Genomic DNA, 27,087 nt, shown 5'->3' with positions numbered 1-27,087 from the left:
CGCTCAACGATCACGGTTAAATCGACGCCGACGGAAAGAAGGGATCTAGCGGCCTCTTGCGTCACGCGAGTCGCGCGAGTCGCGCCGGTGCTGCACGTAGCGCGGCGTTACTCGGGTCTTGCAAGGTGCGATCGACGACCGCTGCCCGACGTCAAGGCTGTCGGAGAGCGCGACCTCGCCCCTAGGGCCACCCGGAGGAAGGACCTCCTCCGGCGAGGAGCGACCCGATCCGTCCCAGGCCACGCCTGGCGGGGATCCCGCCGACGTCGGGACGCAACGGGAGCGACGACATGAATAATCGCGATCACGGCTTCGCTTGCGTCAACGGCACGTTTCTGGCATGACCGAGCGGATGCGCCGCGGGACTTTCGTCGAGTCTCTAATCTCGGGGGATCCTTCCGTGTCCGGAGCTTCGCTCCCCTCCCCCGCTCGAGCAGGGTCCTGCCCAAAACTCCGAGACGCGTGCCGGGCGTCCAACTCTTCCGCGCGGCGGAAGAAGCGGAACGACGCGTCCGCTCCAACGTGCGTGGCCTGAGAACGTCCGTATTATCGATTCGAATGGGCCCTCGGCACTTCCAGGTGGAACCACCCGCAACCTGCCAAAAGGGGGGTACCGGGACCTGCTTTCTTTCGATCGGCTCTCGTTTCACCCCACGAGCGACTCGGGCTCGAGCGGGGGCGTCCTCGCGACTTCCGAGTTTTCACGGACAAATCTCCCGGAAGACGAGTACGCGTCCGAAGACGGGAAATACCCGAAGACGAGGCGTTTCGTGCATTCGAGATGACGAGACTCCTTCGTTCAGGGTCAAAGCGCAGGTCCCGTTCCAAGGTTCTTCCATTTGCGCGCGTTTTCGACCCTCCCGTCCCCCGGTTCCCTGCGACGAGCTTGCATCTCTTGTGGCGATTTCTCCACGCAGTGATGCGTTTTTTTTAATATATATATATAAATGCGCGGTCGATGCGTTTCTTGACGAATCGATTCTCAACCGTCTCGAGCGCGATCGAATCGCGGAAGCGGGAGCGCACGCGTCGCGCGCGTGACATGGGATTCTATGCGACGCGAGCTAGCTCTAACGAGCCAATCGGCGAATCCGCGTTCGCCCGTGAAGCGAGCGTTGCGTTTCTCCGCGACGGGAACGGCATGCAAGTGCCCCCGATAACCAAATGCGAGTCGCGGTAAAAGTCGAACGCGGTTACGTCCTGCGTGCGCGTGCTCGCCAAAGCGTGCGCGCCCGCGCCGGAGCGGCTCTCTCGGTTGCTCCCTCGTCGAAAGCGAAGGGATTCGTAAGAAATTCTCCCGAAGAGGGAGGACGGAAAAACGCGAAAAAGGTACATCCACCGAGTGGGGGGGAAAGCCGAGGAAGGCGTGCGGCCATGTACCCTTTGGAATAGCCTCAGTCTGGATTTTATGGACTTAAGGTACCCCCAAGGTGGACCTCTTCGTAACTGGAGCTCGAGGATATCGATCCGACCCCGAGGCGTCCGCAGAATACGCCACGATGTAAATTCCACCCGAACTGCAAAGGTTGCGTCGACTCGAAGAAATTCAGGCTTTTGGCCCGGACGTATAACGGAGACGGAGAGCAATCGTCGAAAACGCTGCCACGTCGCAAGGGGACTGTTCTTCCTCGGATGAGAGCGTCGCGACAGGTGTCGCGCACTTTCTTCGGTGGATGGTCCTCCGGAATTTAATCTATAGAGGCGATTTCTCTGTGGCGACAAAAGGAACCAGAAAAGTACCTCTCTTTTGACGAACCGGAGAGACGTCCGTGAATAGAGGCCCAAGGCGGAAGAGACCCGGGGAAAGCGGAAGGACTCGTTGGACCGCACCTTGGCTTCGTCTCCTCTTCGGTGAAGATGCGACGATTTCAAGGTGAGCAAACCTGTCGTTCCACGTGCCGGGACGTCCCAGACGAGGTACGGTCTCAGCGGGCTCCTAAACGAAGTACGTGCCTGGACACACGGAACGACCGATCCCATCGGGAAATACTCGCGTGGGGACACCCGACGATTTTTAAGGAGACATTCCGGGTTCCCGCCATTGAGCCAGCCGTCCCTCCTCTCCCCTCTCCGGGCGGGAAGTCGAGATTCCGACGACTCGATCGGACCGGACCGTAGGTGCCCCGAAACCTGGTCGCGTAGATCCGGTCCCACGATTAGGAATCCTAATGGACGAAGGGACGACCGCGAGAGTCGAAAATTTCCGGCGGCCGAGGAGAGGCGGGGCGAAATCGAGGGATCGATTCGTTCTTCTCAACCCTCCGCCCGATTGAAGAATAGGGCTCGCAGCGTCCTCGGTACCTCTTATGCCGGTCAAGGACGAACACTGTCCGAGGGCGGTCGACTCGCGTGGCCTGACGGAGGCACCGTGGTCGCCGTACCTTGGCTAGAGGGAGAGAGGGAGGAGAGATCGTGAGAGTGACCTTGATTCCGGTGGCCGGATTTATTTGCTTTCCGACGGTGCTTGGCACCTTCACCGCGGGCAGCATCCTCGACGAGCGAGAACGCTCGCCGATTCCGAATGTGGGTCGCGAGGGCCCCGGATGGAGAAAGTGTATTTTCCCTCTCCGTGTCCATGCTGAAGTTCGATCGAGAATGCGTGTCGGGCCCCACACGGTCCCGGAGACTTTGGACATTCCTGGCCGACGTCTTCAAGGACGCCGCTCTCGGCTACCCGAGAGAACCCGCCACGAGGGATGATTTTTCCCCCTCGAACCGATGAATCTCCGCGATCGAGGTCTCCGACACGACGGCGTTTCTTTTAACGACGAATTCTCGAGACGAGGAGGGCATTCGACTTCTTCCCATTACTTGGAATCTCTTCTGGCCGCGATAGAAAGCATCGGGCTCACGGTGGTCGCTACGAAAACTGAAACGCACCTTTCTATGTCCGTAAAAAGCGCGTTCCGCCGTGTAGTCGATAAAAACCTAACGACGGCGACGATCTAATGGAAGACGTGCGTTAAATTCGGTACGTTTCGCGCGGAAATCCAGACGAAAGAGACGCGGCGTTCTCGGGGACTTCGATGCAGGGCTCGGGGGATTTCAACGCCCGAGTTACACGGTAACCGTCCGGGCCGAGCACTTCGCTCTATGAGAAATTAAAAAAAAAAAAAAACGTACGTCTTTGGGAGAATATACTTTAAAATATTTCCGAATTCATAGATTTATATCAGTTTTAATTAGCTATCGCCTCGGTCGAGAAAATAAAAATTTGCAATCCCAGAGAATATCGATGCGAGAGATCGTTCAATCGATGCGGTCTCGAAACGAGTCGGTCTTGCGTAACTCACGAATTTCTTCGTGGTCTCGTCTTCGACGGTATGCGCGTGGCCGAAAGTTCGGTGAAAGCGGAGTAGCATCCATTTAATTTTTGAACGTTATTTTTTTCGGGTTGCGAAGGGTAGGGTGGGAAAGAGGGAGGAATTTCTTCATAGATATTGAAAAGCGCAAATACCATTAGCGTTAGTTACTCGCCGAGAGGTCACATGTTTCAGCTATTTGGTCAGCCATTAAGGTATCCGTAGGCGCGTTAAGTGAAAAAAGGAGGCGAGTACTCGCATCGTTACATAACGTCCTAATTTTACCTTTGCGGACTCCCGCGTTAGACCTCGTTCTCGCAAAAGTCCTCCGAACCTGCTCCTCTACCTGGAGAAGATTAAAGCCGGTTCGCCGAAATCAAGAAGACCGCCGAGACGATTATGCAACTTACGTAAAGGTCGACCGATGACACAACGACCGTTATTCCATTGTGAATCGAACTCGCGACACGGAGAACGGTGACCGACAAAAAAGAATTCGGGCCTCGTGGAACGCGTTTCGATCTTCGTCCGCATCTACCGTTACGCGCGTTGGAACCTCTGGACCGGCCTTTTTTTCCCTCCTGACATTTACGGCGTAATTAAAACAACTTTTTTTTCTTTTTTTTTTTTTATGAAAGCCTTCGTTTCGAATTCGAAGCGCTGCACTCGGTTTGCAAAGGTGAACAGAAGATTAATTCATTCGAGCGGCACGGGCGACCCCTCCCCGCGGTGACGAGTTTGCACCACCTTGGCCACCGGTTGACATCGCGTTGCTACACTCCACCTTGCGGCGTCCGACTCGCCTCGCTTTCTCCTCTCCGACACTCGGTCGGCTCGCACCGGACTCGCCGGAGCCGATTCTTGACCGGAGGCCACGCAACGTCCAATTCCCCTCTTGATCTCGATCGGAACCCACGGACCGTCTCGAGGCATCGGAGCGCGATCGATCCCGATCCGCCCAAGGACGAGTTCGCGACCCGAAGTCGAGCGATCGATCGGGAGACAAAAAACGAAGGGAAAGTAAAAAATGCTAAAAGTAAAATCGGCACTCGCAGCGTGTCGTCCTCCCTGGGCGCTTCCGCGAGGGACCTCGCGGTCGTCCTACGCAACTCGCAGCCTCGATATCTCGCAGGTGCCAGTCGTGCTAAGAGTCTCTTGCAACAGACCACTTCCACGAGGCAACCTATCTTGCGAAACCAATCGCGCGCTTCTTTCGTATCGACGAACCGACCGATCTTTACCTGACGAAGAGACGACGGCGTCTTACTTTTCCGCGCGAATCCTTTTTCTCCTCTAACCTTGTCTTTATTAGGACGCATCCGAAATAAGCCTTGGGAGCGTTGAGACTCCTCGAAAGCGGAAGTGATTAACCTCTCGAAGGAATGGCATTGAAGCGGCGAATTTTAATGACTATTACGAAATTTATGACTTCGTGGTGGGCAGTGGTGGAGCGGTCTCGGTTCGGTCGGACGTTATGCTAATCGACCGGCATGACTCGAAACCCGACAAATCGTAGCGTTCGAATCGTTTTCGGAAACCCGACGGGTTTAAAAGGCCAGATGTCGCGATCGTGAGACCCCTTCCACGCATCTTTCTTTCATCTTTTCCTTTCTAAAGTTGCGGCGGAATACGCGCCGGCCGAACTTCGGAGGCTCGCGAGTTCTACCGTGCCGAGCCGTACGGTTTACTCGTAAAACGTTCGAGTTTGAATTTAATCGGTTCTACGGATACCAGGGGATGCGTTTGACGGAAAATGGGTCGTTATGGACTTAAGTGGGAACTTAGGCGGTCTTTAGTGCCAAATGCGATGCAAGCACCAATGCGTCCTCTGCATGTATCGAGCTTCTCCTTGCAGCACTCCTCCTTTCATGGTTCGATCGTTTCTCGACGTAATCGTTGATTGAACTTAACGCCTTGGGCGTTAACAGGGAATATTGATGAACCTCTTTGCTCGACTGACGCTCTTGACATTAAGATGCCGCCGAGTTCGCTTCGTCGGCTGAGAGAGAAAGGGCAAGAAAAAGCCGATGAAAGAGCCAAGGAAAATGATTTTAAAATTACCGGGTGAATATCATGAAACCTATAGATGAGAATTATTTTCGGGCATGTAGTAAAACGGATCAACTCGTAATAAAATTTTCGCCGGGGCACGATTATCCGTAAGGTACTAAAAATCCTAGTACTTCTTACCCAGCGTTTTCTTCCACGTATTATTAGAAAGGGAAGTAATTTAGTAATTAAATTAGAATTTCACCGCCCCTGATCCTTTACGGCGATTTCTACTTTGAAAGTTAAGGCCACGAACGCCCGAGGTTAGGCTCCCCGCGGGCGAAGAAAGGGGTCGTTGAAAATTGTCGAAATTTTCGGTTTTCCTCGAGATTTTTATCCATGGGTTTCCCTACGATCGATGCCGCGATACGTGAACATCCTGCATGGCGATTTCTATTTTCTGAATTATGACTGCCTTCCTCGAGAGCCCTGACACAGGAATTTCCTCATGTCCCGTTTGATTTATTTATCTGATTTACTAATTAAAGTTACGTCCTAAACTTCGCTGTATGAAGGATAACGTCGCAGGCGCGAAAGGAACTGCAATCGTTTCTATGCAGATTATATCGTCCGCCGCGCATTTCCTTCCGTCCATTAAAGCATCCTACCCTGCTTAATGTAAACAAAATTTCTACGTCAACGAACCTATGTTAGACGTAATATTTCTATCACTCGATTATCGTTAACGTAAATTTATCTAAGAAAATTATTTATGAAGTGCTGAGGTGACTCTCTCGTTAGGGATAACGCATATTTCGTGTCGATCACTTTGACGCGGACATTCTTTTATTTAGGATAGTCGTTATGACGCGAATGCTCGGAAAATGAGGCAATTTTGGGAGTTTGGAGCGATTTCAGCGGGTTTCTCCACGAGTCATTCCTACGATTTAACGAGGCGTGCGCATCCGTTATGGCGATTTCTACTTGGAAAATTATGGTACGACAATGCACGTCGTTTTTGACGATTTCCTCATTGGCGCCTCCGCACCGCCACGTAGCGGCGTTGTTCATGCGACATATTTATTGGAAAAGCGAATCGCTAACTGTTAAATCGCAGTCTTTACGTTTTGCCACACCTCTAAACTCTTCCTGAGCCTCTTTGCGGAGGAAAATACAAACGTCGACCACGGATCTCCTGATCTCCCGAATCTCAAAATTTGCATAACTTTAAACGCGTCTACTCGAGGAATGTAGTGTTGGGGGTAAATTTACCGTCTAGTAATTTTTAAATATTTTTCCTAGTATCTCGTTTGGAGTCAATTAGAAGTTGTGACTCCGTAAGGCAGGGAGTGGCCTTATCGGAGGACGGTCGCCTACGAAGAAGTTAAGTAATCGGCAGGAAATCGTCTTACGGTCCGAATTCGTAAATGAGAGCCGTCACGCGTTCCATTGACTTCCCCGACTCCATTGACTTGACGGTAACCGAGGACGAACCACGAGGGTAGGCCGCTTTCACATTCTTCTTTCACTCGGCCGTACTAAACACTCCAGATCCTAAGGGGACGTGAAAGTGGAAAAATTCTTACGCGATCGAGGCGCCACTTAGGATGCACCGCGACCGATCGATGTCGACGCGTTCCGATATAGACGGTCGTCGATGATTCGATGCAGCCTCCTTGGATTCTTCGGAAGCGTAATTTCATTCGTGGATTACGAATGTTACAGGAAGAGTTGCAAATTGGAAGGTCTTTTTTTTTTTCACGGCTTCTTTCTTTATTGAAGGAGAGCTCGAGGCCAGCCGGTCTCTTAACGCGGATGGTAATTGAGTCCTTTTCTTTTTTTAAGGATTTTTTCAACGACTGACAAATTGTGCAGGAAGGTAACTTTTTTCGTGGCAATCTTGATCGGGCGAGACTGCGATGCCCTTGTCGCTCGTCCTAGACGAATGAAAAGCAACGAGTAAAAGTGGAATGCGGTGAACTTGCCGACCACCGGACAAAATGAACTTGCCTCTGAACGCGAAACTAGTTCTCCGTGAATGTAATATCCTCGACCAATGTATCGCTACTTGGAAATTACGCGTTATGCATGGGCACACATCGAACATGGTAATTGCTCAATGTTTTTTCACGTCCTCTGGAAAACGGGGCGATCGCTCGTTTAACGCGATCTCGAGCTATCATTCCCTTGGGCGTCCACATTCCTGCGAGATCGCGTCAAGTTTCATTGAATTTATGAAAGGGAGAGTAATTATTTAAGACGTCGCTGCTCACGCGCCTGTATCCCGGAATCGGTGCGCGAAACTTGTACGATATTTCTATCTTAATTATATTTAAAGCACGGTAATAGAGTTACGTCATTCGAGTTTCACATCGAACAGGTATTCCTTCCGCGGACCGGCGACGCACATAGGTGCACGGACACGTACGACCATCTGGGCAACTGCCAAACTACTTTGGGTAGGAATCTCGAAACCACGTAACGCCTTCGGAACGTCACCGCGTCGTCGCCGCGGAGATATCATTTTGACCGAAAGCGATCTCTCGTTCGAAAACAAAGCCCGGGGAAAAAGGTCTGGAATTATTTCGCCAATCACGGGGTAGAGCACGCGTTGCGTCACCGGGTAGACGCAACGGTGTTTCTAGTTCAGGAATCATAGTAATATTAATGTAGCGTTACGACCAGGCATTAACTATTTTTTAAGACTTATCGTTGCACAATCGTATCCACGCTTGCCGTGGGCACGTCGTCGTTGAAATCGGTCCGTGGAATCTCTACCGATTTCGCCTCGATTCTTGGCTAATTACTTAACGGTATGGTAAATTCGATCGATGGCGTTTGTCGGATTTCCCGAAAGCGACGCTTCGAGAAATCATTAGCCATCGGCACTAGACCGAAATCGTTAGCTCGAGGAGGTAACTTTCGGTGATGCCGTTAGGTCTAAGGAAGGCATGAAATCGTTTCGGAGAAAGTGCGAGGTTCGACCCATCGATCCGATCCAGAGACGGATACGTTCGAATGCCTTCGTTCTCGTGTTTCAAATTCGAGCATCGGGATTCTTCGGCTCGTGCGATTCGTGTCGCGACCTCGACAATGTCGACGAAAACTTACGAAACCGTCGACCCGTTGCGACACCCTGGTCGCCGTTTACTCAACGCCAGTATCCCTTGCCGCGCGTACCTCGGACAAACTCGATCGAATCCCGAGTCCGAAAACCCGATTCTCGTTGGAAAACCGGGAAGTCGATCCCCTATGACCGCAGATCGGTTCATTGGCCCGTGTCCGTTTACGCAATCGACTCGCATTTGTTCTGCTTACGAAGACGTAAGCACTCCGTTTAGAACGAGCCCGATTAAAAAAGAGCATCGAAGAGTGCGGCACGATGGTTTCTCTCCGAGGCGCGCGAGCAGGAAGGATCGCCGAAGCCTCGAAAGGTGGAACGCGCTCCACCTCGCCGGACCTCTCCTCTTCTACGTCCCCTGTGACGCGGAGTGAAATTTTTTCCACGATGGAAAAACGAGACGCTCCAGTAGCCGCCCTGTAAATCGTTCCGTTTCTTCTCGGTCTCCATTTAGGCGGGACTCGGTAGAATAGATCGCCGTCGAGTCGACCGAGAGCGGCGATGCCGGGATCAGTAGTAGCGGCCCCGACGCGCTCAGACGTCGGCCAGTAGTGGAAGAGAAATTATAGTCAGGCGACCGAATACATGTCTCTCGTCCGCCGGTCCCCGGTGTTCCGGACTCGTGAACGAACTTAACATAACGAGAGCCATAAAAGATGAACCGTAATAAATATGCATATTATCGTGGAATTCAATCAACGTGCCTATCAAGGCTACGTCATAGGCCATAAAGTCTCGCCAGGAATTATCGCATTTGCATTAGGTGAATAATTTTATGGCGAAGACAATTTTCAGAATTATTATTTACTGCTCGGTATGCGCCGAGTTAATTAAAATAACTCGCGGTGAGCGGTGTCGAAAGGTTCGAGACGCGTCTTATTTTTTTACGCGAGTCCTGTCATTTTATTCCAACGTGCTACGGACTAACGAAGTCGATTCGTCCGTTTTCAGAATACCGGCAGAACGCGGGACTGCAGGTTTGCCAACGTACGCACCATGAGCTCCATGCAAACGCAGCAGCCGGGCTCCCTCCCCGACTGTCAGGTGGATCCCTATCGGCTCCTCGATGACGATCTCAAGGAGATTTACGACGACATCCGAGAGGTGGGTTTTTCGCTGTTTTTCTGGAGAAGGAGGCGAATCAAAGAATTTCAAGGCCCGGTGTCCGCCACGCGTCGTTCCTCGAGGAGTCGAAATTCTTTGCCGGGCAAGACCTCGGGCATCGGTCGTTTCTCAATACGGTCGTCGATGGGGATACGTCGTCATGTATATTTATAAAGCCAAGCCAATCGGAAGCTCGGCTGTGCGGCGGTTAAACGGTGGCGTTTCTCGGGTCGCGCGTCCATAAAATACTCGCTACCAGCGAAAGCCGCCGTTAGCTTCGCGGTCTGCATATGGGCGAACTTTTACTCGCCACGCGTTAGATCATACGCACGCGTAAACGCGTAGAAAGCAGTCCCCAAGATGGCATACCGGGCGCGCCGTAGATCGAACCCGAATCGTTCGGGTCCCGGGGATTCGCCGTTGACCGACCTTTTTGCGTTGTCCGACGACTCCGAAAGCTCGGTCCGAAAGCTCCCATCCGATTCCGGGATTCCTTCTACGAGAATCGTACGCGGCGCGTGCGAGGAAGGTGTCGTAACGGAGATAAAAAGAAATTGGAAACGCATGGTTATGTCCACCGTCGGCGGTTGCGGTGCACGCGTTAGGTGCACGGATAATTGACTCGCGTTGCCGTAACGATTACATAATTGGCTATTACCACGTCGATAATTGTGCTCGTTCTATGTATGACAATGTAGGTCGATTATTCCAGGTAAGTCGCACGGTGCATAATTATCGGCACAGAGAGGTAGATCGAATTGCACCAGATCCATGGTAATGCACGCTTCGGAAATCACCGGTATCTTTTTCTCGGATGTTGCACGACTCGATGCCGTACCGTTACTAAATAGGTTGCGCCGATTCGAAGGAACGTTCTTCTCACGATGACGCGTCGCGCGAGACGTCGGATCTCGGGAAATTCGGAAAATTTGGAAAATTCGGAAAATTCGGAAAATTCGGAAAATTCGTCGTAACCGCGTACTCGAACTCGAGCGATCTTTTTATAGCTTTAGATGCGACGGATTCAAGTGTATCCTTTACGGAACTTCGGGAGTGGTGGAAATTTCTCTCGTCGCGCCCGGTTTCTCGCGTTCCGCGCGCGGCCTGTTCACTTTCTTTCGCTGGGAAGTCCGACGCGTCGGGACGATAATCGCGGACGTCTGGGCGCAAACCTCGATGGTTCGAGAGGATCCACGAGCCGTCGAGCTCGCTCACTCGAAACCGAGTCAAGGTCGGGGATGTCCCGTGTGTTTCAGGAGCTGGCGGCGAAGACCACGCAGGACGAGCTGAAGACCATAGCGACGTACTACTTCGGCGGCCAGGGAAAGGCGCTCCGCCCAATGGTCGCGATCCTCATGGCGAGAGCTATTAATTATCACAAGGAAAGAAAGTGAGTACGCGCGAGTAAGCGATGCGCGCCCACGCCCGCCCACGCCCGAGGCGAATACGAATCGCCTCCGGAGCTTCTTCGCCCGCGAAATTTCTAACGCCGGGAGTCACGAGTCCCAAGAAACGAGAAATTTGCCTATCGGTTTTGCGATACGCCCGGGACCTCGTTCGTCTCGATCCGAATCGAAAAAGGTGATTTCGCGTGCCGCGGCCCTAGTGACGGCGTTCGGCCCGATTTGCTTGCAGCTGTCTCCTGGTCAAGCAACGGCAGGTTGCGATGATCGTCGAGATGATTCACAGCGCCTCTCTGATCCACGACGACGTGATCGATCAGTCGAACTTCCGACGCGGGAAGCCCTCCGTGAACGCGCTCTGGAGCCAGAAAAAGGTGAGCCCAAGGTTGGCGCCCCGGTCGCGCCAATAGGAGAGTCGCGGGCCGGTCGCGAGCCGGTCGCGAGCCGGCGTCGATGGGACTCTCGCTCCGTCGGAATGCGATCGGAAGGAGGTCAACGCGATTCACGATCGACCGGACTTTCTTGCACGAATCCGGAAGCGGCGGCCGGCCGACGCTCTCGAATCGCGACTCGCCGCGCGACCGGAGAAAACGAGCGAGCGGCGAAGTGCTAGGTCAAGTGCACGGAACTCGCGCTCGCTTGCTTGCTCGTTCCGGTCCTGAAATCGAAAGTGTCGTTTGGAGGCGCGTTCCGAAATCGACCGACCCCGGATCAACGGGTGGACTTTCTTGCGCGAATCCGGAAACGGCGAATCGGAGAAAAGAAACGCTGACTGCGAGCGACGAACCGCTAGGTCAAGTGCACGGATCGCGCCGCTCTCTCTTTCTCTCGCTCCCTTCCCGGCCGTCCTTCCCTCTCGGTTCCTCGTAGGCTCGATCCGATCCTGAAATCGAAAACGAACCGTGGCTCTCCCTCTCCGGCGCGCTCTCTCTCGTTTTCCGCGTGCGAGAGCCTACTCGCGCGTACACTTGACTCTCGATCGAACGCTCCCACCCGTTGCGGGAAAAGTTTACCTCGTGAATCCGCCTCACGGAGCGCGAATCGTTCCACCGGGGGCGATCCAGCCGTGACCCTTGTCGCGGAAGAAATTTTTTTTTTCTCCTCGGGTCGCGCCTTCTTTCGTTCGATGCAACGGAACGTCGAATCCGATGAGCCCGTTCGAGACGCGACCCGATCGGTTACGTCAAAAGGACGCGTCGTTAACGATCCGCTAATGGGGTGTCTCTCGCTCTCGTGGCGTCGTCTCGGCGACTCGTTTGCGACGAGCGGTCGACGTTGCTTGCGCGAAGAGTGCAACCTCTCGGGGACCGTTCGCGTCCAATTTAACGGAGAGTTTCGCAAGGTCGTCGCGTTTCGCTCGTCGCCATCTTCAGGATAAGCTTCGTAGAAACCTCCTCGCGAGCTCGCTGTAGAAATTGCCGTCGCGCGCAAGTAACCGCGTCTTTACGCGCCGAGAGGCGACGATTCCACCTCGGTGAAATCCCAAATTACGGCCACTCGGTCGACTCGTCCACGCCGCAGGAAACGCGGCGTTGACATCTCAGGGACCCCGGGCACGAATGCGGGAATCTCTCGGCAGGTCGCCGTTTCCGCCACCGTTGTCGGGACGAGGTGCGCGTTGCCCGTCGCGTGCATTACATCGTTACATTAGGGCGGTAATATCTCGAGTTGCGTCACGTTCCCAGAGACGGATAAACATAATTTTCCGATAGGCTGCGAGATGCGATTGCTCGACCTCGACTCCGAGCTCGGACTCGGACTCGACGAGGTCGCGGCGAACTCCACGGACGTTCGGACTCTGGAATTAATCGGCCAATTTTCGTCCATTTTCTGCTCCGAGGGCCGCGAACGAGGGTAACGCTCGATAAAATTCCGTCGAAATTCATCCGCGATGGAGTCCGCCGCGATCGCCCGATGGGAGGATCCGTAAGAATTCCGCGGTGAGAAATCGACCCGGCCGCGAGGAAAGGCGCGCCCATTACCCTCGAAAGCCCGGCGAAACCGCGAAGTGCCCGCGACGTAGATGGCAAATTTGTTCACCACGCTATCGGAAGTAACGACGCATTGTCGGGAGTCGTTCGGACCCTTCGATTTGCGCATAGCTTCCATATTTGCATATGCGCATGCAACCAACTTTCCAGTCTCGAGTGAAACCGCGGAAAAATTCAACGGCCGGCGGGTTTTGTCTTTCGCCCGATCGAAGGGGTCCGAATAGGAATTTTGTCGAGACCGGTCTGGCCACCTCGCGCAATGGTCGAAATCTCGAAAGGATGGCCAAAGGAGTCCGGCGTGGATTTCGCAAAGATCGATTCTCGCGAAATCGCGCGGGCTCGCCTTAAGGTGAATGCACGTGTTTCCGCTTACAACTAGTCCCGCTCGAGCTTCGCGAGTCTTTGCGGTATCGGTGCCCCGTCGGCGTTCTGGCACCGTTCCGAAGGATGTCCATAAGTGAAAGGAAACTCGGATCGCAATCGGATAACACCGTTCGCCTTCGCCGATGGCTAATGCGCCTAATGCGCGAGCGCGGTGAGGATCGCGGCTCGGAATTTCGCTTTTTCTTTCCGGCGCTCTCGTGTACCGCTCGACAATGATCCTTCGTCGACGACGTTTCAGGTGGCGATGGCGGGTGACTATATTCTCGCGGTGGCGTCCATGATGATCGCCCGACTTAGAAACGACGAAGTCACCATAGCCCTGAGTCAGGTGAGCGTTCGATGGAACGAAAGAACGACGGTCGATATACGTGGGTGACTTAGTCCCAGGGTGCTTACAGGTGGTGACCGACCTGGTCCAGGGCGAGTTCATGCAGCTAGGCTCCAAGGAAACGGAGAACGAAAGATTCGCTCACTACCTCACGAAGACCTACCGAAAGACGGCCAGCCTGATTGCGAATTCGGCGAAAGCGGTGGGTCCATATTACTCGTAGAAAGTACCGAATTTTTCAGGAATCGCCGACCGAGTTTGCTCACCGTCTATGCTTCGTAAATTGTACCCAAATATTTGAGGGATTCTCTGTTCGTTCTCAGGTTTTTGCGGTAAATCGTAAATTTCATCGCATTGGGAGAACTCGAGTTCGGAGCTTTCCGCCCGACTGACCCTCCATGAATTTTTCCAAAAGGCCTTATTTTGCGATCTCGTTCTAACGCACCGGGGTAAAACGACTAATGGACCGATTCGATCCAGGTTACGATATTGGCGGGTGCGGACGATCACCTGACGGAAGTCGCGTTCCAATATGGAAGGAACGTGGGGCTGGCTTTTCAGCTGGTGGACGACCTCCTCGACTTTGTCTCCTCGTCGGCAACCATGGGGAAGCCAACCGCGGCCGACCTGAAACTGGGCCTTGCAACCGCTCCGGTGCTCTTCGCCTGCGAACGGGTAAAAAACGCGGGGTGGCAGGAACGTCTTTCGTGCATTCCCGTGGACTGACCTCTTGTCTCTTTATTCCAGTATCCGGAATTAAATCCCATGATAATGCGACGCTTCCAAGAACCCGGCGATGTCGAGAAGGCCTTCGAGCTGGTGCATAAATCCCAGGGTCTGGACCAGACCCGATTCTTAGCTAAAAAGCACTGCATCGAAGCCGCCCGCTTGGCGCAATCTCTGGCCGAGAGTCCTTATCAGAAGGCCCTCCTGGTCGTCAGCGACCTGGTCCTCAATCGCATGAAATAACCCTGGAAGGAATCCTATGGGTCGAAAGAGCTTCGAGCGAATTTAATTACCGGGAATAACCAAAAAAATTAGTGGAAATAAGGGGACTAAGATGGTTTGGGTATTCGGGGAATCTTTCGATAACGAACGAGAGCATGGGCGCAACGGTCCGTAGACCTTGTCGATGCTTGGGCACCGATGACGAGGATCTATTGCACGGTAGATCAGGGAATATGGAGAACTCCTGGGGCAGGTCTCGAGGTACGTAATGCGGCTCTTACGGGAAGACGTCGAAAAGAACGGCGAAGGGTCGCAGCGCTCCACGTGGATGACAGTCACCGAAGTAGACAAAATTACGAGGAACCAGGAGGAACTCTTTACTCTTCGTCTAATTAAGGAAATATGAGCAGAATCCTACCGTAACGCGCGTTCAATGCGGAACCTTCTCAACGATCGGTTTGACGAGTTACCTAAGAGTCGGGTGAAAATCGAGGCGAAAACGAGATTGCACCTCGCGTTGTCGGTCTCGAGAACCGGTTGTTGTAAACTAGGTCGTACATATAAAGAAGAGTAAACTCGTCAAATTATTCGAAATCAAAAATTCAAGAAGTGTCGTGGAATTCGTGGTGGGGCCCCGAGTCAGGGTTTTGGGAAATCGTGTACTACCGTAATGTCAAACAAAATCAGAATTGTCGTTCGTTTTAAATTATTGAAAACGATTTTCAGAAATCCTAGGCATCTAGACCGTTTCTTGTGGTCTCCTCGTTTCTTGACAAATATTTCCGCCACCCAACGGGTCTCGTGTGATTGGATTTTCAGAATTTCGTTTCCTTGCGATTTATGTCCCATGGCATGTAACCCTTACGAATGCCCAACGGTCGTTATACGACTTAACGTGTACAAGCACCGTGAAGGAGTAAATAGGAATAATTGAAGGGACTCGAGCGATCTATATAAATTTTATTTCTATTGTATCCTTTTTTTTTTAATCAATGGCTTCTTTAATCTCAGGTTTAAAATCATTAAATCATGTGTGACTATAAAATTATATGTGAGCACATCCAGAAGATGCTAAGAAAACGAATAGATCGGATTCAAAAGCGTGACTCGACTAACTCCCTTCACTTCTTTCTACGGCCCCCTTTAATTTGTATGTGTTTTATCCAGGAAAAGTAGAGAAAAAAGGAAACGAGCGAACTGGAAGACCACCGGTTACTCGCTCGGTAATCACGTATTACCTGAACTTTAATAATATTATCCTTAGCTAAACATCCATTGTAAATAAAATAATTAATAGGCATAGGATGAGAGAGCATTAGCGTTGATTTTTATTTTTTACGGGAAATCCACTTTGCCGAGAAGATGGATTTCGAAGACGCGAGCCGAGAAATCGTCGGGGAGTATAAAGATCGTGTAATTGTAATATTTTTCATTGTTATAAGTCTGTCCGCGATAGACACTGAGATAATATGAGAACTGCCTGAAAAAATCAGTATTTGTTCTAGATCTACTGTAAATTCACTAGTAGATACGTTTTAGAGCATCTGATGTTTCGTCACACAGACCCTACCGTGTGCTTCTCTAGATCGAAATTTATTCCATCCGAATAAAATGAAATGTTAGGGGAAAGACACTATCCAAGTCGAGCTTGGCAGACAAATTGTAACTATATCATGATATTTCTACATCATTGATGTTTCAAATATATTGGCCATTGGTTTCTTGAGAAATTATCGCACAGTCTACCGCTTTGTTGAGAACAGACAACTGCTCAAATTGTTCATNATTTATATGAAGCGTATGCATTAATGTGTATATATGAGAGTACCATAAGGTAAAACAATATGTAATAATGTACATCTCGTAACGGAAAAATCATACGGAAATGTAATTATACTATATCAAACGAAAATTAGAGTAGGTTAAGCATTCAGAATTGGCTATAGGGATAAATGGAACAGTGCCGATCCTTTTTAAATATATTTATTTCGTTTAATTCTTCTTTTGTCAAAATATAACGCGCGGTGCACGCGTGAAATTGAATTATTCAATTGCTGAAAAATATTCATCGCGTTCAAGCGGATGCAAGTATACTTGCGACATTTCAGTAAGTCTACCTTTTTTACAATCATATCTCATATCTTTCAACAAGAAAAAGTTCAGGCACGACTAGTTCCAGGTAGTCTTTTAAACAATTCAAGGATAATGGAAAGTAAGTAAAAAAGAGGTGGAGACATGTACTCTTTTTAAGAATGACTTGCATATGCCATAATTGAGCGCGAATGCGGTGTTTATTGTCGAATATCGAGTATACCATTACTGTTCAAGGATCGACGTCCAGATTAACGTTACTGTACATACAGGCTTAATAATACCTATACTCTGTCAAAGGCAACGAGCATATCCCAAAGCCAAAATTCTAGTATGAAATGTCTTTTCAAGACGGCTTACAGTTAATATAAATAACGGTACATAATTGTATATATTAGAAGACGTTAGATAGCCTCGAAGGACTACGAAACCTTCTCTTCTTTTGGTGTGGGTCAATCGATTTGATTACTATTAAACCTACCAAGTAAGATCCAGTTTCGTAAATTGTGAACCGGGGATAACTAAATCGACATTGTATCATTTCCTTTTAATAAAGGAAAATTAAAGGCACTAAATTGTAATTCAACGCTCTCTGAATTTCCACCTGCAGTCATTTAACTTTAAAACTTTCTCTACTAATACTAATAGTATTGGGAGTGGAAATACCTTTTAGAATCTTAAATAAAATGTATAGAACTTAAATACTTCTGTCGAGTATTACCTGTGTCAATGATTCCTTCCACGATCATAGAATAATTTGTTATATAAGAAAAATTAATACCGTTTACCCAAAATGTCTAAATTCGTGTTACAGATTACGTGACTGTTACCTTTTACATGACGAGCATAATGAACTCACTTAAATGAATGGGGCTTTTAAACATGCCGCCTAATCTACAACTGATCGCAGCGCCGCAGCCTGGCTACGGCAGCCAGTTCGCGCGTAAACAAGACGTAACAAACTCTTCGTACTATACGCTGCGTGATTTCTATGGAAATTTAAAGTATTTTCAATTGCATATTCACAATGACAAGTCTTCTAGACCTCTGTGAAAAGTATTTTGGTGCTCGCAATTTTTATGAGGTACTGAAAATCCCAAAAACTGCCAATGAAAAGCAAGGTACGTAAAATTGAACCAATATAACCTAACTTTTAGGTTTGGTAAAATAGCTTCTGCCATTTATTAATACATTTAAGATTTGGCCTATTATCATTTCCTTTATACTCTTGTTTCTCTAGTTAAAAAAGCTTATCACAAATTATCCCTGTTGGTACATCCGGATCGAGTTTCGGAAGATGTTAAAATCGAAGCTACAGAGAAATTTAAGGTTCTCGGAAGAATACATTCCATTCTCAATGACAATGACAAACGGAAAATCTATGATGAATCTGGACATTACGATGAAGAGAGCGATGACATTGGCGTTCGTAATTGGGCAGATTACTGGCGATTCCTCTTCAAAGAAATAACCGTCGAAGATATAAATACCTATAAAAGTAACTATATGGATTCCGAAACGGAATTAAAAGATTTGAAAAGAGCATACTTGGATAGTGAGTATTTATCAAATAAATTAAATTTCTTTTCATAGATTATCAACGAGCTGTTTATTATAAATGTGGAATTTTCAGGTAAAGGTGACATGGACTATATTTTAGAAACAGTCCCTTTTACAAATTGTGAAGAGGAGCCTAGGTTACATGCTATTATTGAAAAAATGATTGAGTCCGGCGAAGTACCTGAGTACAAGCAGTTTACTCACGAAAACGACAAAAAGAAACAAAAGAGAAGGCGCAAGGTTAGTACTATTTTATTTTCTTATTTATGAACTAATTTGGTTATCAAATGTTTATGCTGATTTTTTTATTTGCAAAATACTAAATCGTAATGACTATATAGGAGAAGCAAAATTAATATCCCAATTATCTCAAAAATAAATTTAATGATTATACGTTTAATAGGGTATTGCGAAAATATTAAGTAATCGACCAGTTGATTATATGGGGTTACGTAAGTGAAGAAAATTCTTGTACAGTCATAAGTGTGATAGAACATTTATTGATAATTTTTCGTGGAAGTGCACCAAACGTGTCCCTTAGCGTCAATAAATTGCGTGATCTCATCCCTAAGCAGAAGAGTCGTTCTCCTGCTGCGCTATTTCGATGGTTTTCTATTTTTACCAATAGGCAGTACCACTTGATGATTGGTAGTAGAAGGAGAAGGGTCGGGCAAGGGAAAGAGGGGTTGTGCGTGAGCTGGTAAATAAATGACCAGCTAACGCAGGAGCACTCTTCAGTCCGCGGTAATAATTAGATCGGTCCTGTCGACAGCCGCTTAGCTACGTCGATTTTCAGTTTGTCGATGATTAACTCCCGTCAGTATATCGATCGGGCATTAAATCACGACTCGAGGCAGAATATCGTTGCGTCAGACTCCAAAATTAATCCCAATCGCGTCGGTTTGTATTTTTCAATCGGAACGGCTGGCCATTGTTGCAATCATAATGTGAGAACCTAAAAAGGTGACCTGGTCTACAACACGTACGTGAAATATTTACCTTTGGTCACAAATCGAAGCCCTAGTTCCGGAGCTGAGGAACCATCCAATCTCTTCAAAATGTGGATCACCACAGGGATCCTAGGGTTAATTGCTGGCATTAGCGGTGTGTTGAGCACCTGCATTCACGTAAAAAACCAAGATATGTTGGAGTACTCATGCGTTGGAGGACATCCTTCGGATTTAAGTGTTCTTCCTGCGGAGACAGAAAAAATTAGGATCAGCAAGATGTCGATCCCAAGGATCACGCCAGAAATTTTTAATCGTTTCGGGGCAAACCTATGGGTGTTGTCATGTTCCGAATGTGGCATTTACGAGATCGACCCGTACGCCTTCGGAAATTTGTTAAACCTTCAGCAATTGAGTCTAGACAGTAATCATATATCCGACGTGAAAGGAAGTTGGTTCGAAGGCCTGAAGTACCTAACGTATCTCGATTTAAATTACAACGAGATCGCTAACATCGAGGACACGGTGTTTACGAATCTGCCAGCCCTGGTGGATTTGAGAATTTCCGGAAATCGGCTTCAGTGCCTGAACGTTGGAGCCATGTCGCAGTTAACCGACCTTAAGAGAATGTTTCTGAGCGAAAATCCTGACTTTAAGTGTCCGAACGCGGTTTCCGAATTTTTGGAAGAACAAGGAGTAACCTTCGAAAGGGATCCTGCTTGGATATCCGTCGTGGACGAGGTGGTTCCCAAAGGATATTCGGCAGCACCCCCGACGACTTCGACCCCAAGTCCTACGCAGCCAGAAAGGCCTCACACGGTAGAGACAACGGAACGTCTGTCGACGCAGATGCCGATTCAATTGGTACCCGAAGAAAATCGACCGGAAGATCCAAAGGAACATTTATCGGTTTGGGCACCGAGTACGGTAGAACCCGAAAAGAGTTCCCCGTCAAAATCCACCGAACGCTCCTTTATTTGGGAACCGAGCTCAACGAGATCGGAAGAAGCATCTCCAGTGGTTCCAGAGCACATCCCGGAAGTCCGTTCCCCGGTCGCCACGGAATCAACCACCCAGGTGTACACGGAGAGACCTCCCTTTTACTGGACCCCGTTGTTATCCACCGAAAAACTGTCATCCACGACGCATACTTCCATACATTCTCTTGCGCCGCTAATAGAATTCGTTGACATTCCTATTCTGGAAACCGTGACGTTCGAGCCAGCGACGACTTCACCTTCACCCCCTTCGACGACACCGTGGCCGTTCCGACATTGGTCAACGACAACGCGGGGACCGGACGTCGCTCGGTTGAGCCCATTTCCACCATCTGGCTCGAACGATTTCCACGAAGAGACGACTCATTCCCAGGAGGTAACCGGGTCGCCGACTTTGGCCACCGGCCCGAAGGATGATCGGACGTCGTCCGTTTTCAAAGAGAGCTTCGCAACGCCATCGGTCCCGGTCGAGCCTCCGTGGTCCGACCTAGAAGACTCTTACGAGGAGTACGACGACGAGAAAAGCGATGACGGCAACGGCGCAGACTTTTTGATAGCTTCCACGGAGCGGAGCGATTACGACACCTTGCCCGAAATATTGCTGCCGCCTTTACCCTCGGAGATGGTACATCCAGCCTCCTCGGATGACTTCTACCAGGGGCCGTATTATGCCCCCAAAGTGCCGCATCCATCGGTTCCGAGGAACGACGACGGCTTCCAGGCTCCGTCCACGACGGCCGTCGAGACGATAACGACGAGCATGCCAATGGACGAGCCGCTTCCGAACTGCCACGGTGGATCCGAAAACACCAGTGGACCCTTCGGGGTGGTTCTTTCCCTCGCCTTTCTCATGATATTGAGAAGCATCGCCTCGGAGCACTTGTAACCATTCGTCAAGATTCGCGTCCCCGTCGTCGCCCTTTGCAGCCATGCTTCTCGGCGAGATCGATGGAACGACGAGTGGGAGTACGGACTCGATCATCGGCCGTCATTGACGATAGGACTCTAGAAAATGGTGAACGGTGCGCGGCATCGACGATTAGCGGCGATCGTCGCTATCGGCGCAGAGGCGACGCCGTAGACGCAGAAAAGAGACTTATTTTCGCCTCGCATCGCGGACAACGTTGACGATATTTTTTGATCGACGCCAATCGAACGACGAACGAACTCGAGTGCTCGATTCCGTCCTCTGCTAGGCGCGCCTTAGGCCCGTGAACTCGACGAGTAGGTACCGATGCCTTGGAAGGGCCTTCTATCTTATCGTTTTCGATACGTGGCGTGAGCGAGGAACGCCGAAAAAAAAAAATTGACTTCATCGGGACGTTGGGGGGCGTCGTCGATTCGGGCGCTCGAGGAAGGCCTCGTTCCGCGTGGGTGGACGATGAGCGTCGGCGGTGCGAAAGGATTTTCCCGCACAGCTCTTAATCGGGGCCAGTTGCGGGTCGCGCTCGCCGTGCGTAACGCTGCAGTTTTTAAAAGCGATAGCAATTGACGAGGGTCGCGTTACATCCGCGCGCTAATGACATAATTACCGATGCCGTGCGAGCAGGCAGTGCGCGCAATTATACGACGACCTTCGCGCGAGTGCGGTTCCCGGGCCCGGGGACGCGGCCAGATATAAACCGCCGGAACCGGGAACCGGGACAGGCGACAAGTTTATGGAGTCAAGTTCGCCGAGACGCGATCGGAGCCGCTGCCTCGGCTGGCCCGATTTCGTCCAACGGACCCGGTCGGTCCTGCCCGGCACCCGCTTACCCTTATCGCCGTTTCCTCGTCGCATCCTCTTATCGCGGCGGCACGACCCGATTTCGAAATATCCGGAGTCGATACCGATCTCCGCCTAGGATTGGTTCGCCCGGAGCTTTACGTTAATTCCCGGTTAATCGTGGAATCTCTCCTCACAATGGAAGCCCTATACTCCTATGCGGCGAGCCGCGAGCGCGCTCCGGTCCATACCGGGGGTCGCGGTTAAACGCGATTCGCTCTGAATTCCGCGGCGATGACTCGGCGCGCGAACGCGCGGATCGCCGAGGGACGTGCATTCTTGAAATTCGTTCCAATTTCCGGACCGAGGGTCGCGGCCGGTCTCGAGGAAAAACGCGTCGCGCGCGGAAAGTCCGAGGGCGAAAGACTCCCGCTGACTTTGATCGGCGCGGCCGTAAATTCCTACGAAACCTCGGCTCGTAAGTCACGAAAGGGAAGAGCAAACAAGTAGGCGCAACGATTTTCCTAAAACGTTTCATCGGCTCCCGTCCCGATCTTGCTTTGCGTTCTCGCGCTTCGCTGGCCCGGCCCTCGTAAAACACTCGGCCCCGATGATTTTCACTTTTCAGCCGATGTTTTACAGCCGAATTACTCGAGTCAAATGGCACTTCCCCTCGGCGCGGCATTCCTTCGAGTCACTCACCCTTCCTGCGCTTTCGCTTCGTTACGTTTACTTTTGCGCTACGTGACGGGAATATTAGCCGGCGAGTCGCGCTCTTACCCGGAATTTCTTGAATTACGGAAAACCGGATCCTAGGTGAAATTGTCTTAAACGGCCTTATCGGCGAGCGGGGCTACGAAGTGATCTCCCTTTGGAAACAATTTTTTTTTTCCGCGAGAAATTACCTCGTTGACAATTGGTACAAGGTCTTTCTCTCGACGCGAGCAACGATCGAGACGGAGCGAGGCGAGATTTAATCTCGCGCGATACGGCGATAAAAGAGAATAATTCCTTCGTTTCGACCTTAACGCGTCTCCGGTACGTCTTTGCGGAGAACCCTTCCCTTCTGTCGGTGATCTTCACCCTCTCGGAGACAACGGATGCCGTCTGCTCGCCGAAACTCCGTCTACCGTCTACCGTGCGAGCATGAATGCGATTACGCGTGCCGGTTACGCCACCGGTCGTTGTTGGGCCACCGTTTTGGGAACCTTGCCAGAATTATAAATATCGGAATTCGCAAGACTCCGGATTTCGTTGCGGTTCCACGGACGCCGAAATGGGGCGTCTCGACGTTGCCCGTGAGCGCGTTCCGACATATTTCCGGCTTGACCGACTTGCCTAGAACTCTTTACCCTCTTTACCTTCCTTTTCGGAGGAAAAAAAAAATAAGACTCGCCGATTACGAAAAGAGACGACGCGCCGTTTTGGAGCAGCGCAACGCTTTCCGCTACCCGAGTCATTGCGATGGAAAATCCACATAATATTTAATAGGGTTTCGCAAAATTCACGATGGAGAGGTGAACGCGCCTCGTTGCACCGAGCGGATGCTCCCGCTCGATAAACATACGCAGATTCGACGGCCTTCCATTAATTTTAACTCCAAAGCTTGTACACGCCGCTCGTTTCCTCCCATGTGCGTGCACTTGACGTTCAAATAATCTCGAGAATGGGCTCGCGGCACGCTGTGGAAATAGAAAGCATTGCCTTCGAGTTAGGGTCCTGTTCTCGAGTGCCGGTAACCGGTATTACGCGTAACGAGAACGTCTACAGAGATTTCGGGGAAAATGTATAGCTAAATGTTTCCTGGAGAGCATTTGTATTTCGACGCTTAAGAATTATCTCTAGATTAAGAAAATATATTTTGACGATAATTGAAAAAAAAAATATGTAACGTTTCAGTGGGCCAAAGAGGAAGCCGAGGCCGAAAATCTGAACAAGATGGCGAAGATCGAAAACGAAGAGAACGCAGCCGAGAACGATCTTGCCCTGGCGATCCAAAATCGCAACAAAGCCCGGGAGGAGCAGGCGAACAGCTTCTTCGATTCTCTGATCGATAAATATGCCAAGAAGGCGGAGAAGTCGACCAAGAAGACCCCCACGAGCGCGAAATCCGCAAGGAAGACCAAGAAGAAGGCTTAAAGGCACCGCCGCGTCCCTACGTCTTCGGTTCTCCATCACTCATCGGGCATCGGAAGTCCGCCTCGTCCAGCCACTCTCATTTTTGTAACACTTGTTCGTATCGTTTTATCGTGTAATTATTGTACCGTGTACTTTCTGCAAGTAAAACACGTCTAGGCTTTTCTATACCTGCAAAGACCGTGCGTTTCATCCCGGCTGCACGGATTTAAAAAAAAAATGGACGCCGGATCCGACAGTCTGCTCTATTGGTAAAAATAGAGCTCGCAGGTTTTACCGACTGCGAAGCGGGAAGGAAAATGGATAAAGTGGTCGAAACGAGTTTACGTGGAGTCGCCAACGAAGGCGCACGGGGCGCAACCTTCTGGGTTGTCCGGGAACCAGGACTTACCTTGCACCTCGGATATTTAATTCTTTCGGAGCGCGTTATTATATTTTCTACCGGCGAATTTTATGGTGTACACGTAACTAACGCGTTGACGTTATCGACATCGAGGTCGTAATCGATATTCTCGACAGCGCTCTGCGTTTCCGACCAGACCCGGTCGTTACCTGACTCGAACGCGGGTAGGAAGAGGGCAGCACCTTTCATCGATCCGGCAGAGGTGCTTCGCCTCAAATGCACGTCCAACGTGCTCCAGGTATGCGATGTAGATTTACACCTGCTGTTAATTTTTCACACCCTTCATTTTCGCGTAACCACCACGATTTACGTTAAAACCAATATACGACTCCGGCCATTGGACCAATAGACAGGTAGGAAAAGGAAATGACGAATACTTCTCGGATAGGCGTCGCGTAGTCAGTGGTGCTCGCTCGAATCGATTAAATCCGCCTTATCGAGGCTGGGCGTTATCGCGAGTATTTTGACCACAGGAAAAAAAATGTCCCCGTTAAGAAATACGCGCGATTCAGCGGTACGAAATATCGCGGACGTTCCGTATCAGCGAGGTCAGAATTCCGAAGCCGCGAGTCATTCGGTCGGGAAAAGATAGAAAACCGATAACGTCGAGTGGGCGCGCGATCGTCCGATCGCGAAGGAAACCCGCCGCATTCGGAGTCGACTTTTGCGTCGATGGTCGCGTCGATGTCACCGGCGCTAATAGGCGTTGGTCACGCCGTTAGTCACCGGGTCGTCGCGGAGCCTGGTCACCGGAGGCGAGGGTTACGTCGGCGTCTTCCTTGCCGGGGTGCTCGGGTACCGGGCATTATAAGTGGCCGGTCGCCTCGTACGGCTGGTCTCGTGTTACGTCTGGGCTGGTCCGAGCGACAACACGCTGCACATCGGGTGACGCTACCCAAATTTTGGTCCTTCGCCGAGGCGTCTTTCGCGCGATCGTCCTCGACTCCCTCTCGAGAGGCGACGAGACGGTTCGACCGGAGCGTCCGGTCCGAGGGGAAGACCGCTTCCGCCTATTCGTCGCGGAGGGATCAGGCGGGAATTTAAACGCTCCGAGAATACGTCGAGAACGGGGGACATCTTAAATAGGGTGGCGTGGTCGAAACCGGGACACCCGGTATGCACGCGATCCACTCACACCGTCGCGCGATCACGCATGAGCTTCCCATCTTATTACGAGTGTGTGGGGCAAACATAGGTAGCAAAGTGTAAACCACCATTATTGTTAGCCAGACGTGTAATGGGAGGCCGGATTTGAGTTTACAAAAGAAACGACACACAATGGAGCGGGGCTCGAACAATATTTTCGTATCAGCGGTTAAGTGGCAATTAGATCGAAGTCCTGCGACGCACCGCTCGCAGGAACGTTCCGGCAATCTTGGGAATTATCCGGATACGGCAACTTACGACGCGATACCCGTACTCGTGCTCGCGCATCGAGCGGTGCCCGGGCGATTCGATTTTATCGAGCGACGCGACCCCGCGAGGAGGAGGAACGCTCTCGAACGTTCTCGGACCGCCTGGAACCCTCCGCGGTTCCCCCGGCGCCGAGGGCCTCCGTTCCTCGCGGAATCGGTCCTTGAAACCGCGTCCCCGAATCTACCCGCGATTCGAGCCGTCCGCTTTCCCCGAATCCTTTCGGGACCGTCCTCCTTCCGGCGCGGCTCTTTGGTCCGCCGACTTCTAGGTTGGGCGGCATTCCAAAAAGAACCGAAACGACGGGTCCCTCCCCGGATGGAAAAGGCGTATATCTAAGGTTATATCCCGACACCATTTTAATCCGTCCTTCGTCGTCCTCGCGGTCTCTCGGAGGGGCGCAACGTCCGTTGCCCCGACGACGACCCGCGAGCACCGTTTCGGGGTCGAATTCGAGCTAGGAACCACGGGTCGCGACGACGTAATACCACTTTGGCGTTGGTCCATCTTTCCGGCCCCCCGGCCCCCTCCGCGAAGATTCAGCGTAGGTATATTCTCTCCCGTGCACCCCGTTAAGTATCGAAAGGGGGAGCGCTTGTTCTTCGGGGCCCCGGGAGGGGGCGGGAGGAAGAGAGAGAGAGAGAGCGAGAGGGAGAATCGGAAAGGGGGACCGCGGGGGGGCCGCGGGGGGCCCGAGGGGACCGGCGGGGAGAGCGACATTCCAGAAGGCGGCGGCGGCGGTGGTTCTCGTGGGAAACCAAAGAGAGAGAGAGAGAGAGAGAGGAGAGGCTGCGCTCGAGCCTCGAGGCATCCTTCCCACCAGCGAGAGGGCGACAAGCCGAGCCGAGGCCCAACGACTCGCGAAAATACCCAAAATTTATCCGCCACTGCCGACCCGCCGCCGATCCCCTTCGTCGGGCCCCTTCCCCGAGTGGCACTCGACGCTTCGGTCCGAGCCGGGCGGTCTCTTCGGGCCTCCTCCGAGGAGCTGCGCCCGGGGTTCGGACGAGAGGCTCCGTCGGGATCGGGTTCCGGCTAGACTTTGACTCCTTCCGGTGGAAGAGCGCCGTCGTAGAGCGACTTCTCGTCGGCGATCGCGAGCGGACGGCAGGGTTCCCACGAAGGGGCGCCGCCATCTTGCGAACGGTGGCGCGAGGCGCGAGAGATTCGACGATTCCCCTTTTATCCCGGTCGGGGCCGCGTCGCGTCGTCGGGTCGGGCGAGCGACGAGATCGTCGCGGTTCCGTCGGCGGCGCTCGCTTAT

General features: G+C 51.2%; 2 protein-coding genes across 5 annotated transcripts in view; both read left to right on the top strand.

Moving 5' to 3' along the window:
* LOC105701247 (decaprenyl-diphosphate synthase subunit 1) overlaps nucleotides 1–16,360 on the top strand; it is a 32,161-nt gene extending 15,801 nt beyond the window's left edge. For 2 of the 3 annotated variants that reach the window (XM_012427833.2, XM_012427832.2), the window contains exons 3-9: nucleotides 9,364–9,516; nucleotides 10,773–10,906; nucleotides 11,152–11,293; nucleotides 13,533–13,622; nucleotides 13,693–13,824; nucleotides 14,103–14,297; nucleotides 14,370–14,591. In XM_012427833.2, the coding sequence (XP_012283256.1) occupies nucleotides 9,409–9,516; nucleotides 10,773–10,906; nucleotides 11,152–11,293; nucleotides 13,533–13,622; nucleotides 13,693–13,824; nucleotides 14,103–14,297; nucleotides 14,370–14,591 (1,023 nt within the window). In that variant the 5' untranslated portion in view covers nucleotides 9,364–9,408. Of the gene's footprint in view, nucleotides 1–9,363; nucleotides 9,517–10,772; nucleotides 10,907–11,151; nucleotides 11,294–13,532; nucleotides 13,623–13,692; nucleotides 13,825–14,102; nucleotides 14,298–14,369 lie in introns of all 3 variants that reach the window. The other variant, XM_012427830.2, reaches the window with a different exon arrangement.
* Nucleotides 16,361–17,612: 1,252 nt separating this feature from the next.
* Nucleotides 17,613–24,185, top strand: LOC105701294 (J domain-containing protein CG6693). Of its 2 annotated transcripts, XM_012427930.2 has the most exons (4): nucleotides 17,613–17,782; nucleotides 17,902–18,216; nucleotides 18,295–18,461; nucleotides 23,771–24,185. In XM_012427930.2, exons 1-4 carry the CDS (start codon nucleotides 17,689–17,691, stop codon nucleotides 24,008–24,010), a joined length of 816 nt encoding a protein of 271 aa, XP_012283353.1. In that variant the 5' UTR covers nucleotides 17,613–17,688; the 3' UTR covers nucleotides 24,011–24,185. The 2 variants fall into 2 exon arrangements, 1 of the variants encoding a protein (XP_012283353.1); XR_001104200.2 differs by lacking the exons at nucleotides 17,613–17,782; nucleotides 17,902–18,216; nucleotides 18,295–18,461 and adding an exon at nucleotides 18,867–21,390 and having other exon boundaries at nucleotides 23,771–23,906.
* Nucleotides 24,186–27,087: the final 2,902 nt, after the last annotated feature.

This window comes from Orussus abietinus, unplaced genomic scaffold (assembly GCF_000612105.2).
Source record: "Orussus abietinus isolate OABI.00-Male unplaced genomic scaffold, Oabi_2.0 scaffold5, whole genome shotgun sequence".
In the NCBI taxonomy this organism is placed as follows: Eukaryota; Metazoa; Arthropoda; class Insecta; order Hymenoptera; family Orussidae; genus Orussus; species Orussus abietinus.
This window is presented reverse-complemented; position numbering and strand designations above follow the sequence as displayed.